This window comes from Silurus meridionalis, chromosome 8, assembly GCF_014805685.1.
Source record: "Silurus meridionalis isolate SWU-2019-XX chromosome 8, ASM1480568v1, whole genome shotgun sequence".
In the NCBI taxonomy this organism is placed as follows: domain Eukaryota; kingdom Metazoa; phylum Chordata; class Actinopteri; order Siluriformes; family Siluridae; genus Silurus; species Silurus meridionalis.
Genome location: NC_060891.1, coordinates 8,017,378 through 8,033,006, shown reverse-complemented (window position 1 = coordinate 8,033,006; position 15,629 = coordinate 8,017,378). Strand labels below are relative to the sequence as shown.

The 15,629-nt window shown below is 37.8% G+C and overlaps 2 protein-coding genes across 3 annotated transcripts in view; one reads left to right on the top strand and one right to left on the bottom strand.

Annotated features, from left to right (window-relative positions):
* The window catches only part of tecpr2 (tectonin beta-propeller repeat containing 2), a 38,112-nt gene extending 28,751 nt beyond the window's left edge, over window positions 1-9,361 (top strand). Inside the window, 6 exon segments of the mRNA XM_046855381.1 lie at window positions 1,693-1,841; window positions 1,990-2,131; window positions 6,398-6,547; window positions 7,106-7,248; window positions 9,030-9,061; window positions 9,197-9,361. Of these exon segments, the coding sequence (XP_046711337.1) occupies window positions 1,693-1,841; window positions 1,990-2,131; window positions 6,398-6,547; window positions 7,106-7,248; window positions 9,030-9,061; window positions 9,197-9,254 (674 nt within the window). The 3' untranslated portion in view covers window positions 9,255-9,361.
* Window positions 7,314-11,255, bottom strand: ankrd9 (ankyrin repeat domain 9). Of its 2 annotated transcripts, none has more exons than XM_046855383.1 (2): window positions 9,572-11,255; window positions 7,314-7,332 (listed from the first exon to the last, which is right to left on the bottom strand). In XM_046855383.1, the coding sequence occupies exon 1, from the start codon at window positions 10,478-10,480 to the stop codon at window positions 9,614-9,616; it is 867 nt and encodes a 288-aa protein (XP_046711339.1). In that variant the 5' UTR covers window positions 10,481-11,255; the 3' UTR covers window positions 7,314-7,332; window positions 9,572-9,613. The 2 variants fall into 2 exon arrangements, with proteins under 2 accessions (XP_046711339.1, XP_046711338.1); XM_046855382.1 differs by lacking the exon at window positions 7,314-7,332 and adding an exon at window positions 8,968-9,203.
* Window positions 11,256-15,629: the final 4,374 nt, after the last annotated feature.

The window sequence follows — 15,629 nt, the reverse complement described above, 5'->3', positions numbered from 1 at the left end:
TAGGTTCAGGGACATAATCACAGTCTTAGGCACTTACACTGACTGTTTTCATCAAGGCATAACTCTGTTCTTACTGCATTGATTTGCTGGTACTAGAGCTACAAGTAAAGAATGAACAGAGAAGATCCTTGTGCTTTGGATGTAGTGACGCAGGCCTCTATATAATCATATCCCAGTCTGACGAGAGTCACTATCTTTTTCTGATTAAGACAAGCCAGGGCAATGCACTTCTTTCAATCTGACAGTTATACAGATCAGTTCTTTGAGATTAAACATACATCAGGCACCTACGTTTTATTATGTGTCACCCTGGTATTACAAAATACGCTTTGGACTGGCTGCTATTAATTAAAAGATTCAAGGGAACATCATGTGACTGTATTGCTCAATTCATTTTAACACACAATAACTCACAATGATAAAAGTTAAAAAGATGCTTGTGGATATTTTTCAAGTGCATTAATCATCAAAACCTCAAATATAAAAAAAATCAGTGATTTACATAAGCATTCAGACCCTTTATATTCACTAGTAGCACTGATGGAAGTAAGTATGGCTCCTTGGGAAAGTATCAACAAGCTTTGCACATCTGTATTTGACCAGTTTCTCTTATTCTTCCTGGAAGATCTTCTCAAGTTCATTGGTTGAGCATATTGTGTGAACTTTCATCTTCAGCTATCACCACAGATGTTCTGTGTGGTTGTGGGCTCTTGTTGGGCCACTCAAGGACATTTAGAGGCATTCTCAAATTCCACTCCTATATTGTCCTTCTTAAATGTTTCAGATGGTCTGAATGAAAAGTGAACCTTCGCAATCGTAGCCTGAAGCTGTTTCTACTTTCGTTAAGGAGCTCTATGTATTTGACATTAATACTTTTTTATCAATTTTTCTTCTTTTCTCACCTGCTGAAAACCATGCGCAAGCCATTTTTTTAAACATAAATATGTTGTAAGTTAATTAGCACATCTTGCTTTTCAGAAGATGAGGCGCTTTACGTTACGTTTTGTCTTTGTAGTGGTTCAAAACTTTATTTTACACTTTGCTCTGGAGAGGACTGAAACTTTTAGAAATGGTGTTTTACTTAATCATGTGTAATTAGTTGGATTTGCATTAGGTGGTTAATTAAAGCAAACAGGATTCACCTGAGCTTGACTGGAGTGCCAGAGCCAATATGTGAATTATTAATTTTTATTTTTAATAAATGTGCAATAATTTATTTTTATTGCAACTGAATTTGTCCTTGCAGCTCATTTGCTGTGGGCTCTGGACAGCCACTGTAACGTACATGTGTGCACTGGCATCACCAAGTCTCGACAGCCTGGGAGCACGTTACTGGTATACCATCATTATGAATTAGTTTTTGCTTTGTTAAGTAAGGATTTCTTTGTGTAGATTAAAGACAAAAAAAAACATTAAATCCATTTTAATTACATTTCGCACACAAGAAAATGTGCAAAAACTAAAGGAGTGCATTTTGATGCAAAAACCAGGCGCTAATTTTCAGCCCTGTAATGCACACTGGTGGTATGGACACTAACCCATTTTTGTGCAAAAAGGTTATAATTGGATTATCACAAATTGCTTTTCATTGTTGAAATTTCTGAGACTGTATATAGAATCAGTTAAAGGTCTGTTGCAATGTGCACAAAAATTGTGGGTATGAGATCCTGAAGATACTATTCTTACTTACAGGACATGTGAGGCTTCTGAGTTTTTCCTGTGGAAGTCAGAATGTGTGGGCATGCGACGCCAATGGTATGGTGTATTTCAGAGTGGGAACACAACCGCTAAACCCCAGCATGATGCTTCCAGCCTGGATCTGCATCGATCCACCTGAGCAGGTAAACCGGCCAGTCTGAAGTTAAAACACTAAAACACAAGTGATGTTTGTTTTATCCTATGATTTATTGAGCTGTCCAAATAAGAACAAGGCTAAAATTACATTACAGCCTAACAGTTTCTTGTGTGTTGTTTTGTTGCCTGGAGCAGCCTATGGGTGTGCACTTAGTACGCGTTCAGACCAATCCAAACGACCGCATGCTGTGGGCTCTGGACAGCCGCTGTAACGTACATGTGCGCATTGGCATCACAGAGGAGATGCCAGTGGGGACGGCCTGGGAGCACATTCCTGGTATGCAATCATTATGCTTTTTTTCCCCCTCCTAGGTATTGAACCTGAACACATCTGATTTCCTGGAAGCCTGGGCTACTGATTGGTCCAGCTCTGGGTATAGAGAGTTACTGAAATGTTTTACAAACAGACCAGTGTTCATTAGATCTACTGTACATCTCTCTTTAGAACATATATCAAATATTATTAAAGAGGATAAAATGATTCAATTCACTTTAATTTTATTTGTGTAGCACTTTAAACAATGAAAATTGTTTCAAAGCAGCTTTACACAGTTAATGTGGTGATAAAAATTAACAAGATGTTCTTTATAAGTAAGTTTGTTCCTGATGAGTGAGCCGGTGGGGACTGTGGTAAGAAAAAAAAAACCTGAGATGGCATAAGGAAGAAACCTGAGAGGAACCAGACTCAAGAGGGAACCCATCCTCATCTGGGTTGCACAAATGTCCATTAACTACAGCTAAATGCTTTTGAGGTGTGTAGTGATGTTGATCAAATGCAAACTGTAGTCCTGAGTCAGCAGACTGTTGACATTAACTACAGTCCAAATTCATCCTTAAAGCTCCTGTGTTACTCCGTAATTTCATGGATCCCCAGGGCGTTAATGAGAAACCGTCCTCTGCTGCACAGAGTCGCCTCCAATTGAAGAGAACACTATCCAGAGGCAGGCCAGGACAAAGTGGGCAGATCCAAGGAGAAGATAGGGGCAGGAACAGTGGTCACTGGAACCTTAGGAGCATGTTTAACTTGACTGAGAGAGAGAGAGAGAGAGAGAGAGAGAGAGAGAGAAGATGGGCGACAGGGAGAGAAGGATATGAATAATAAAGAATCCTTATTGTTGTATAAAAGTTAAGGATACTGTGCAGTTGGGGATTCCAGCAAGAGTCGCTATGTCAGCATAACTAAAAGGGAGAGCCAGAAGGTAACACAAACATGAGGGATCTCTGGGATAAGAGAGGCTCACCACACCACCATGTGAGAGTAAGGAGATGACAGCATACAAATATCCTAGTTGACCAAACACTCGATGATCCCTCTAGATCTGCTCCTTTACCTAAGAAAAATCTGCTAAAATACTCGACTAAATAAACATGTTTTTAGCCTTGAACACTGAGACTGAGACTGTGTCTGTGTCCCCATACACTAATTGGAAGGCTGTTCCATAACTGTGGTGCTTTATAAGAGAAAGTTCTGCCCCCTGCTGTAGTCTTTGTTATTGAAGGTACCAACAAATAGCCTGCACCTTCTGATCTAATTAGGTGTGGGGGATCATATTGGTACAGAAGTTCACTCAGATACTGCGGCGCGAAAACTTTTAAGTGCTTCATACATCAGCAGTAGTATTTTATAATCAATGCAAGATTAATTGGGACTCAGTGTTGACCGTGTTTTTCTGCATCCTGTAACAACATCATATTTCTAATTTAGCAATATTTCTAAGGTGAAGGCCATCCTGGTAATGTTAATCACACAGACCTCAAAGTCTATAGTTAATAATCACACTAGGGTCTTTGTCTTTTTACTTCTAGCTGCATGTGGTCCTAGTTAAAGTTCTTCCATCTTATCCGAGTTGAGCAAAAGGAAGGTATCAAGCATTCACTGTCTAATGTCCACATTCCTCAACATTGTTAAGCCGATCTCTCTCATCTGGCTTTGCTGAAATATACAACTGTGTATCATCAGCATAGCAATGGAAGCTAATACCATGTTTATGTATAATTTCACCCAGAGGCTGCATTCATACAGTATATAAAGAGAAATGCAATGGGCCTAAAACGGATCCTTGCAGAACACCAAACTTTACTTTAGAGAGTGTGGAGAACTCACCATTTACATAAACAAACTGATAGCAATCAGTCAGATAAGACTTTACTACTTCTGAATTATGCCAGAAGAGAGCTGTTCCCTTTATTCCAACAACATTTTCTAGTCTAGCAAGGAGGGTAGTATGATCAATGGTTTTAAAAGCTGCACTAAGGTCGAGCAAAGCAAGTAGGGAGACACAACCCTGATTAGAAGCTAATAACAGGTCATTTACCACTTTAACTAGCGCTGTCTCTGTGCTATGATGAGGCTTAAATTTTTTTTTTAAATACATTTTAAAAATGTTATTCCTAAGTAGATGAGCAGTGAGCAGAACTGCTGTGCTACAACATTTTCTAAAATCTTGGAGATAAAGGGGAGATTTGATATTGTCCTGTAGTTGGACAGCTGACAATTGTCACGGTCAGGTTTCTTAATTAGGGGGTTGATAACTGTCAGTTTGAATGATTTAGGTACATAACCAGTGCTTTAGGTTCAATTACATCTGGAATTATCTGAAACTTGTAGGCAAGGAATCGAGAAAAGTTGATTTTGATGAGGAAATTAAATTATCTTGAATAGGAGTAAAGCTTTGTAATTGATTGTTATAATTACAGTGCTGTCTACTGGGTAAAATAGTTTAAATTTATAATAATCGTTTGGATTTTTTTGCCTGATGTTTTCAACTTTATAATTAAAAAAGTTCATTCAATCATTACTACCTATTGACGGTGTGCATGTAAGTGCAGTGCTTTTATTTCCTGTTCATTTTGCTACAGAACTGAATAAAAATCTAGGATTATGCTTGTTATTTTCTATGAGGGTGGAGAAATATGCTGATCAGCAGCACTAAGGGCTTTTCTATAATTTAGAAGGCTCTCCATGCTATTTTAAATACTGTCAATTTGGTTTGACGTTATTTCCGTTCTCATTTCCGAGTGGTTTGTTTTAAGGTGTGCATATGATCATTATACCACAGTGCTAATATTTTCCCTCTGATCATTTTGCTTTAAGGGGAGTTACATCATCTAGAGTGTAACAGAACGTTGATTCGAGACATTCAGTGACCCAGTCGAGCTCTGTGGGGTCAGAGGGAGATCTAATTTATGTTGACAGTTCCAGAGGATTATTGATAAAACTCCCTGCTGTAGTTGAAGTGAATGTACGCTTAGGTATACGCGAGGTATTAATGCTATGACTGAGGCATATTTTAAAGAAAATAAGGTCATTAGATCATTAATTAGATACTGGATTATTACAGATCATTATCTGAAATAGGTTCAGACTTTGGAGATTATGACTATATTTTTTTCTTATTAAGCCAAGAGTGTGTCTACCACTATGAGTTGGTCCTATACTTTTTGATTAATTCCTACTAAATCTAGAATGCTGTTGTTCTTAAGGAGTCTTCCTGATCATCAAAATTAATATTAAAGTCACCAACAATTAATGTTTTGACTCAAGACGTAGCAAGATCTGTGATGAAATCAGAGTGGGGCCCTGGGGGTCTATAAATACAGTCGTCTCCCATTTATCGCGTTTCTTTTTTACTGTTTAAGCCATAAATTATCCTCCCACACTCTTTAAACACACAAAGACATCAATTGCAAGAATATAGCGAGATGTATTTTGTGTAAATTTGTAAAATATCACATTTATAGTGAGTACTGTACAGTACTGTAGCGTAGCCTATGCATAGTTTCTCTGTTTGTTTATTGGTGGAAGAGTCCTATGAAGTCAAAAAAGGGGCTGAGTTAAAGATACACGTCATGGCATTCCTTATTTTCATTGTATAAATCTGGTGACGTATGTCTTCAACTCTGGTCTTTTTTTTTTTTTTTTTAACGTCAGAGCCAGTCACAACCCAGATTAAATGAATGGGCCATTCCGATTGGCCAGACTTGTTCCTCCAGCCGTAAATTGTAGATTTTCAGCATTCCAGCACCGCAATTTCGTACACAACGCTACACGTTCTTTGTCTCGTATAAATGTATGATTACACACTGTACGGTATTTTATGTATACTTTTATTAATAAAAATAGAATTATTAATTATAAAATTAAATTAATTATCTAATTTCAACAAAAACTCAATAAGAACAATTTACTATAAGTATATTTTAGGTAAAAATCTCATCTAATCGTTTGTTAATGTTACTTTGTTAATGTTACAACATTTGTTAATGTTACAACATTGTTTTATTTTGTGTCATGTACTCAACTTTCATCCACATAACATCCACATGCAGTAGAATATCAAGTTTTTTACAGTAGAAAACAAAAGAAACTCAAACATACACTGTAACCAATGGTATGGTATATTAACCATGATTCATATTTGAAGGAATGCAGGTTGGGGCAGGTCACTCCAGAAAATGTTCAGGATTGAGGACATAATTAGAAAACTCTAATCATAAAATATGTTGAGTGTCACATTTGTAACATGGCCTCTCTGTGCTGCAGGACTCCAGGCTAGTCAGTTAGTTCTCAGCACAAGAACTGCATGGGTGCGCTGTCCCAATGGTGAGATGGCTCGGCGATATGGGATTTCAGAAAAGAACCCAGCTGGAGACTACTGGAAGAAGGTGCCAGGTGTGATCAACTGGCTAACGGGTGAGTGGTTAAAGGGCTACTGGGGTGAAAACTCTGTAAAAGCTTACAAAATAATGCGGCTTGGATTTTAGTAGCTTTAATAGGAACTTTAGCACGGCAGCTTTTTTAATGCTTCGCGGTTTGAAGGTTTTCCAGCATTATAAAATTTGATTTTGCCTGGGAGGACCGTTTTTGTTTGCCACTTCGTTTTTGTTCAGTACTAGCCTAGCAACTTTGCTCATCTGGATAGGATTTCATACTGCTTTTATTAAAAAGGGCTTCTTGTCACTGTACTTTGTGAATTAGATGTTTTTTAATAGTAAGATGGGTGAATATGTGTACATTCACAACCTCTATGAAGTTTATTCATTTGTAATAATAATACATAATATTTATTCTGAGTTATTTTGATATATCACTATAACATATACTATTAAAGATTATGTATGTTTTACTGTATGAACTATTAAAGACATCAGATGCAGACTATGCAGGCACATTGGTTATAAAGCTTACTTTTCTCTTACAGTAAGCTTTTACCTGAAGTTCTGAGTAGTAAACTTTGTTTCTTTGTTGCAGTGACTCCCATGGATGAGGTCTGGGCCGTTACCCCAAATGGTGCCCTGACCCAGCGGCTCACCAAGACCCTGCCGCACAGCGCCGGAAGAAATCGCGCCAACACAGGCTCTCTCAGTGGTGAAGAACTCGAAGAGGAGTGGGAGGTGATTTAGACAGCTGTGTTGTGTGTTCTTGTAAAAAATTGTTCTGTTGTTTTTGCTAGTCTGCACTTTTTGGTTGTTCTTAACCTGTGTACAGAAGAGATTGTCTTTAAAGAGTGTACAGAATTTTTGCTGGTTAAGTTTTGGATAGGAGCTTCAACAAAAATATTAGTTAATTTAACTTATTTTAACCATGTATTACTCACATTTTTAACCAAAATGTCAGAATCCCGTTACACTTTTTTCTAATATGCCGAAATGTCAGTACCATCATGAGGTATGTCTGCCAGAAGAAGAGGAGAGAGAGAGAGAGAGAGAGAGAGAGAGAGAGAGACAGAGAGAGAGAGAGACAGACTGATCATGAAGTAAAATAAAATATGTCAAGCGACTGGTAGTAAAGAGTATTAATTCATGGTCTCTTCATCTGTGATCACCAAGTTAGTGACACATGATAGAACTTTAAACAGAAATTTAAAGAGATCAAGAAATGTTGTATAAGTGTAATCTTAACTTATCAAATGTAAAAACATGTTTACTAGTTTATTTACATGTGTGGTGTATAACACCATCTAATATTAACAGTCCGTAGCTCTTTGCTTTGTGAAGGAACACGGGTTTATTCCAGAAAAAGCATTCTGAATTTAGTGTATTGATGATTGCTGTATCGGTGGCTGTGAGTAAAATGGGCAATATGCCTAATCAATTCAGTTTATAATCAGTTACTGACTGTCAAAATATCCACAACGCTGTTGTGCCGCAGTCAAAATGAACTGCAAAGATTGTCTGCAGAAAGAAAGTCTGTAGTTTTCAGAACTATAACAGGACAAAGTAAAGATTTTTCCATTTAGGGGTTTTCCCAGGCCACCACACACACTGCGAAGCAACTAGAGACATATCTCTACTGCTTAATGAACCGAAAGTCTAGCTGAAGCAGCATACTGTTACAATAACAGCATGTTGAGCTTAACGTTAATTAAAGTCTTTAATTAAAATGTAAAGCCAAAAACTTTGTGGATAAACAAGAAGTGTGAAACAGAAACCCCACTGACCCTTGAGTCAAATTACTGGGACCAAAATTGCTTAGTATTGGATTTCAAATCTGTTCAATAGTTCAATTCTGATTATCTAGGGCATGTTTTCCTAAGCTTTAACACCTCTAAATGACTGATACTGCACTTTTCGGTCCATCACACCATAACCACCATAAAAATATAACACTCTTTAAGACTGAATGTAGGAAGAACTTTTTGCTAATATATACTAAAGTCTACGCTTTAACCCCAGACTCACCCAGGAATGTATGTAATATTACTCTACATTGGTAATACTTACTGTGAGCTATTACCAGTGTTAGATCCATTAAATAGGGCATAAAGCATGTTAAACATAGTTATTCACATACCTGCTGTTTATCAGTTCAGAACAACTGTGTGCATGAGTGATCAGAAGCTGGAAAATGGGATGAAGAGGTGTTTATTTTTATTTTTATTACTGTAACTTTGTTTATTTAATTATTAGTAAACTGGTTGGTGTCATTGTGACGGTACAGCACTCTTATAAGCCACCTAGGTACATAGTCCACTCTGAGTGAACTGTAATGCTGTTTAGGCAATTTTCATGTTTCATGCCTTTTTTTTGTTGTTGTTTTTTTTAAAGGGAATGCACTTTAATAATGAATAAATACATGTTTGAGGTGCATCATCATTTAATAAGAGTCATATATAGTGCTAGTGTCTTTTTATTTTTTCACTTGTGACTTGTCTGTAATTCTGTTTGGACCACAGACACCTCTGAAATATTATGCAAATGAAATATGGTAAGTATATCAACGTTGCATTCATTTGGCATCGATTTGTGGTTGTTTTATTTTTTTTTTTTATCTGTGATATTTTGCCTAGTTCTGAGGCCATCTGTGACCCTCATATCTTCTTTTCTTCTCTTCTCCTCCAAGCACAATGCTGTCGGTGAAAAATGAAATGGGAACACTAGCACTCATTATAGAGCACTGATGTTATGCTGTATGGTATATTATCACTAATCACACGCTTAATACATTGATGTCATTGCTTTATGGTGTCTATATCAACTTCCAGGATTAAAAAGATGTTTACCAAAATTTGTTACTTTTTCTCTATTTTAAAAATGGAGGGTATGTGCAGGGGTTTAAGAAATGCACTGATAGTTTTCCCAAATGTATATATTATATTTAAAAAATATATTTTAACAGTAACTAAGCATTACTTGGAATCATATTTTACAAACATCACATATTTACAGTGCAGTCAGCATAGCAGTCCTAAACCCATTCAATCAACTTTATACACACTTTTTAGATCCGTTTCTGTCCAAGTAAGGCAGAGTGCGTCCTTTAACACTGGTGCAGTCTAAAATCAGGTGGTTTGAGGAAATCGGGCAGAGACTCGAGCTGTTCGTCAGGAACACAGCGCATCACATTGCGCATGCATTGCACGAAGAGGGACGGTGGACATTGACCGATGAGCCACTGGAGCCCCTGTTCCCCGATGATGCGGCTCCACAGTGCGGGGTTCTCACGCAGATCATTGCGCATGCGGAAGTGTGGCGTGGGCATGAACAGCACCAGATATCCGAGGCACACGCGCTTCGTTCTCATGTCTCTGCCGCTTTGGCTGATTTGCTGAAGCAGCCAGTCCAGAGGCGTGTCTCCTGAGCGGTCTGTGACGTACGGGCACGCGCCGTTGGCTAGCAACAGTAGCAAGCACTCTGGGCGCGCGAGGTCGCACGCCAGGTGCAGCGCCGTTTTGCCGCTCTCTGTGTGCGCGCACCCGCGCTCATTCAAGAGCGCCTTTTTCTCGCTTTCGTCGCCTGACTCCTTCAGGGTGCTCATGATCATCTTGAGAATGCTCACGCGGTTGTAGCGCACGGCCACGGCCACGTGCGGCGCGGCGGAGTGCACGCAGCAGCGGAAGCTCGCGCTCGGCATGGCCAGCGCGCGCACGGAGAAGCGCTGGAGCAGGTGGCGCGCGTACTGCTGGTGGTCGTGAACGAGCGCGTAGAGGAGCGCCTCGGAGGGCGTGAAGGCGCATGCGCGGCCTTCGTCCTCCCAGTGGAACGCCTCGGTGGCGCGTATGTCCTCCAGCAGCCACACCGGCAGCAGATCCCGCACAGCCTGGTAGAAAGCCAGCGAAGTTCTCTGGCACTGTTTTTCAGATTTGTAATCTGCACGGCGCTCGTATATTCCAAAATCCAGAGGCATCGTTACCCACTTACTCTGTTCTCCCCACCCACCTTTTTGCACTCTGTTGTGATTGAAGTTACGATTATTGGGCTGGTTGGTTTGACTTTGAGGTCAGGGAACACCTGAAACATCTGCACACTTACTAGAGGTAGTTTATAGCATTTCTTTTTGTCTTTTTTTTGCAAAGCCTGAGCAGTTATCAGTATAATGTGTTATCACGCATCAGCAGGCAAAATGACAGATCACTAACGTCAATAATCCATGAGGGTATTAACCGGGAAAACAAGAGCAGCTTGAATGAAGCTATTGCTACTGTCCTCCGCCGTCAAAGCCCGCTGCAGTCCCATTCAGTTACTTTTATACTACAGTGCAGAAACACGCCCCACCTACTGCTCTCCTCCTCCCATCCCCTACCCAACCCACTCAACACACACCGAGCTCTTGTGCATGTGTTTCATTGGCCATGAATGTAAGCATGCAGATGTGACGTCAAAAAGGTCTGAATGAACTCTATAAGTTTCCATATAGAGAAGAGCAGCAGTGCGAGATATCTTTCATTACCAGTAGACGTACGTGAGCTGTTAAACGGAAGGGGCAGGGTGTGTCAGATAGCCTGGGCTTCTCACATTCAGAGAAACGAAACCTTCTCTGCCCTTGATTTAATAGATATGACCTAAAGAATTCATGTTTTCTATATTCATATTGTGATCACATCACCAACAACTTTCTAACAGTCTAACACAGGTACAAAATACCCAATTACATATTCAAGCCATTTCATACATAAATTAATTAATTTTTTTTAAGTTCCTAGAAACATAAAAATGGCGGGGGATGATTCCTGAAATAAGAACCAAAAAACTCCCCAAGTCATTATTAGGAAGAAACACTGAGAGGAACAGAATCAAAAGGGGACATATCCTCATCTGTGTGTCACAGCAAGATGCTAAATTCTTCTTCTTCTATACATTTATATTATAGAGGTGCTAAGTGTGTCTGGTTTTTTATTTTTTGGTTTAAAAAATACTCACACATTGTGTAATAAATTAGACTTGTGCATAGTTTTTTCACAAATGCAATTCTTCTTCTGTGCAAATGAGAACATCCACAACCACAAAAAGAGTCTATGTGTCCATCATTTGTAGCATTTAGGTCTATATATGGCCAATAGCCTTTATATATAAAAATGACAAAATCCATAAATATTCTTTACATGTATTCTGCACTGGTTTCAGAGCAAAAAAAAATCTATCTTGAATTTAACAAATGGAATCTGGCACAAATATACCACAGGCATGAATGAATGGTAATAGAGAGTGATTTGGTAGATTGTATGTGATCCACTAGATTTTGGAGCACAGCTGTGTTCATTTGTGATCATTTCCACAAGAAGATCGTTAGTATGTTCAGGGGTGCGGTCGGTATTACGGTTCAACCCAAATGTTGTTTGTTCTGGTTCATGCACAGGGACATTGTCATGCTAGAACACGTTTGGTCCTTTTAGTTCCAGTGAAGGAAAATCTTTGAGCTACAGCATAAAGACAACTGTACAACTGTATGCTTCCAACTGTGTGGTAACGGCTTGGGAAAGAACTGCATATGGGTGAGTTGTGCATGTGTCTATACGTTTTACACGTAGTCTATCACATTCTGCCGAATGTATGAAATAAGGGGTTACCCCCAGGATAGTTTAACAAATTCTGGAATACCAAACTGTGACTAATACACTGAAGGTTCAGCGGGAACTTGTTTTACATGCCAAAGCCGAATGTGCCACGTTTTCCAGCATAGGTTTGATTTGCATATTCAAACTCTTTTGACAAATTATTGAAGGTGCATTGTTTGTTGACATCCTAACAGGAACACACTGTTGTTTTGCTACTAGTAGCTAAAAAAATATAGATATTTAATATTAAAATTAGGACTTAAAGTTGCATAACCGAGATATGGCATGGAGATTTGCAAACAAGCACATTTTAAATGTATTTAAAGCCTAAATTCACAGTTTATTCATGCTGGTCCCTGTCCTGTTTACACTAACCATTATGGTGAAATGGTTATGGACATGAGACAATGAGTCTTGTATCTGAGAATCTGTCAATCTGTTGTCACTAAGTTGGAAGCTCAGAATTGTAACTATCTTAGTTTGTTGTAGCATTACAATTTTCTTTCACTGGAAGTATAATCACCAAATATACAAGTGCATATAAAAAAAATTTATATCATGAAAAAGCTATATTGAAAAGTTGTCATGAGAATATTTTTGTAGGAAAATTTAAAAATATAGATATTGTAGAGTTTGTAAGAAGAGTGGAGAGGCACATAATCCAAGTTGCTTTACGTCCAGTATGAAGTTTTCACAGTCGGTCATGGGGTGCCATGTCATCTGCTTGTGTTGGTTTACTGTGTTTTATTAAGTCTAGAGTTAACACAGCTATTTACCTGGGGATTTTAGAGTAATTCATTTTCTGTCTGCTGACAAGCTTTATGGAGATGCTGATTTCCTTTTCCAGCAGTATTTGACACCTGCCCATTGTGCCAAAATTACTACTAACTGGTTTGCTGACCATGATGTTGCTGTGCTTGATTGGCCAGCCAACTCACCTGACATGAACAAAATAGTGAATATATGGGGAATTGTTAAGAGGAAGATGAGGATACACAACACAAAACCTAGCAATACAGATCAGCTGAAGGCTGCTATCAAAGCAACTAGGGTTTCAAAAACACATCAGCAGTGCCACAGGCTGATCACCTCTGTCGTGCTGCATAGATGCAGTAATTAATGTATTAATTACATGAATTACTGTATAATTCATGTAGTAATTTAAAGCATGAACATTTCTGTATTGTAAATCCTTTTTTGTTTGATCTTAGAAAATATTAAAAAAGTTAAAAGTTAAAGCTATAGTATTAGCTTTAATCATCATTGGAACAGAAAAAGGCTTGTAATTATATATAAATATTTTGTTATGTATCTAGAATATATGAACGTTTCTCTTTTTGAAATAAATTGCAAAAAATAAAAAATGTAAATTTCCACAGTATTAAATGTTTTTTAGATGTAAATGTATGTCAGCATGACAAACTCACCGTGCAAGTGAGGTCCTTAAAAGATGGTTTGTATAAGACTGAACACTGGAACACTGACTGCACCCGAGGGCTCTTGGGGCAGAGTCTAGGCGGAGAATCTGATCTTACTAATGCTCTAGGGGCTCTATAAGCAAATTCCCATAACCACACTCTTAATATCTAGTGTTAAACTAGCCAAGCACATTGAGTGTGATGGACAGTTCATTATTTTTCATAAATTATTATGTATAATTTATTTTCCACCATGCACTCATTATGCAAATCTTTGCATGAAAAGTGTCTGACATAATTTCTGGATGTTTCATTATCTGCACTTTCTCCTTAGATTATGCCTGCTGGAGGTCACAAATGACTGATGACCTTCTAGTGATATTTTGTTATAGATAGTAATATGTACGTACACTCACGGTGCTGTGACGTCACATGATCACATCCCATTGGGCTTGATGGGTAATGCTGTGTGTTATCAAGTGACACGTGCATACAGAACATTCAGCACCCGCAGCTCACCTTGTACAACATCCCTCAATGCAAACACCAAGCTTAGAGCTGGGGTCATTTAACAGACCAACTTGTTTTTAGGTATTATAGATGTATTTCAACATCTATGCATCCGTTTCACATGTAAAACTTCCCACTTATCCATTATAATTTATATCTTTAACATACACTTTTACCCAAAGGTATGCAGCTGAGCTATTCTCAGCTTTCTCAGTGACACAAAAAGAAGTCTGATCCTGGGATTTAATCTAAGAACCTTCCAGACATTAGCACAGAATCCTAAATATGCAGCTATCTATTTATCTATCTAACGATTCAGTTGTTAAAATAATAATGGGATCATCTTAAACAAAACAACAGATAAGCATTAGATAAGCATTTAAGCTTGGGTTACACACACAATGAAACTTAAAATCTGATTTAATGTGAAACCTAATCAAGCTTGAAACTTGAACTATTAGTCAGCCATTCTAACTGTTTAGTTATCCAGCTACCCATCAATCAGTTCTTAATGTGTGAGAACTTAATCAAGCCTGAACAGCAGCAATCAAAACAAGGCCTGGGAAAAGTAGGAGATCGCCCTGAAGAAATACTAACCACAACAACCACACCACCTAGTGGATGAACATGTAATGCAAATTTCAAACAGGCTCCTTTTTATACTTCACGTTGTTATTCAAGACTTCTCCAGGAAGTATTTAATCCATGCATTTTTTTTACCTGTGGGCAGAGAATGGTATTTACCTACTTTGTATAGAACGTAAAAATGAAAAGAAAAAAAAATTAAAACTTTGGTGCAAGTGAAATGTACTTTATACTACTCTCACTAAATTAATCAGTGGTTATTTCATTATCCAGAGATAATGTCAAGTAAAGAGATAATGTTCAATAGATTTTTTTTCAGGTGATAGGACTAGACAGACAAGTGTGTGTGCTGATCAAAGTTTTGTGGCTGATGTTATTTAAAAAACATCCCAACTTAATCAAACTAAAATGTTTAATTGTAATATAAATTATAATAGTCTATAAATGTTTAGTGGATTTTTTTTCAAACAAATATTAATGATATAAAACAAATAATGTCTGCTTGGGAATTGCATGCCTGCCTGTGGAGGTGGCTATAAAGACAGACATAGTTTTTACTGCCATATTTAAAATGTAGATATTTTATTTATGAACTGAAATGATATCTTTAAATCTAATATTCTCCCTTTTCACATCTGAGACTTTGAAATGCTAGAACATTACTGGTTGTGCGAGATGCAAAAAAAAAATAAAATAAAACATTTCATTTTCACTTTCAAAATTTCTCATAGCAGAAGTTAAAGTTTCACCATGGGAAGGTTGTTCCCAGAATGCTTTATGTATGTATCAGTTCAGACAAAGTTACACCACTGTGCATTTTCTTCACTGAATAATGAATACTGTATATTTTGAAAGCTGTATATTTTAGTTCAATTATAAATCCTTTGTTGAAATGATATGTATTTGACAATAATGGGAATGCTATTTTGTCTTACACAGTAGTTTAATGATAATGTCTGTCAGTTTTAGACCATAAACCATATTTTAA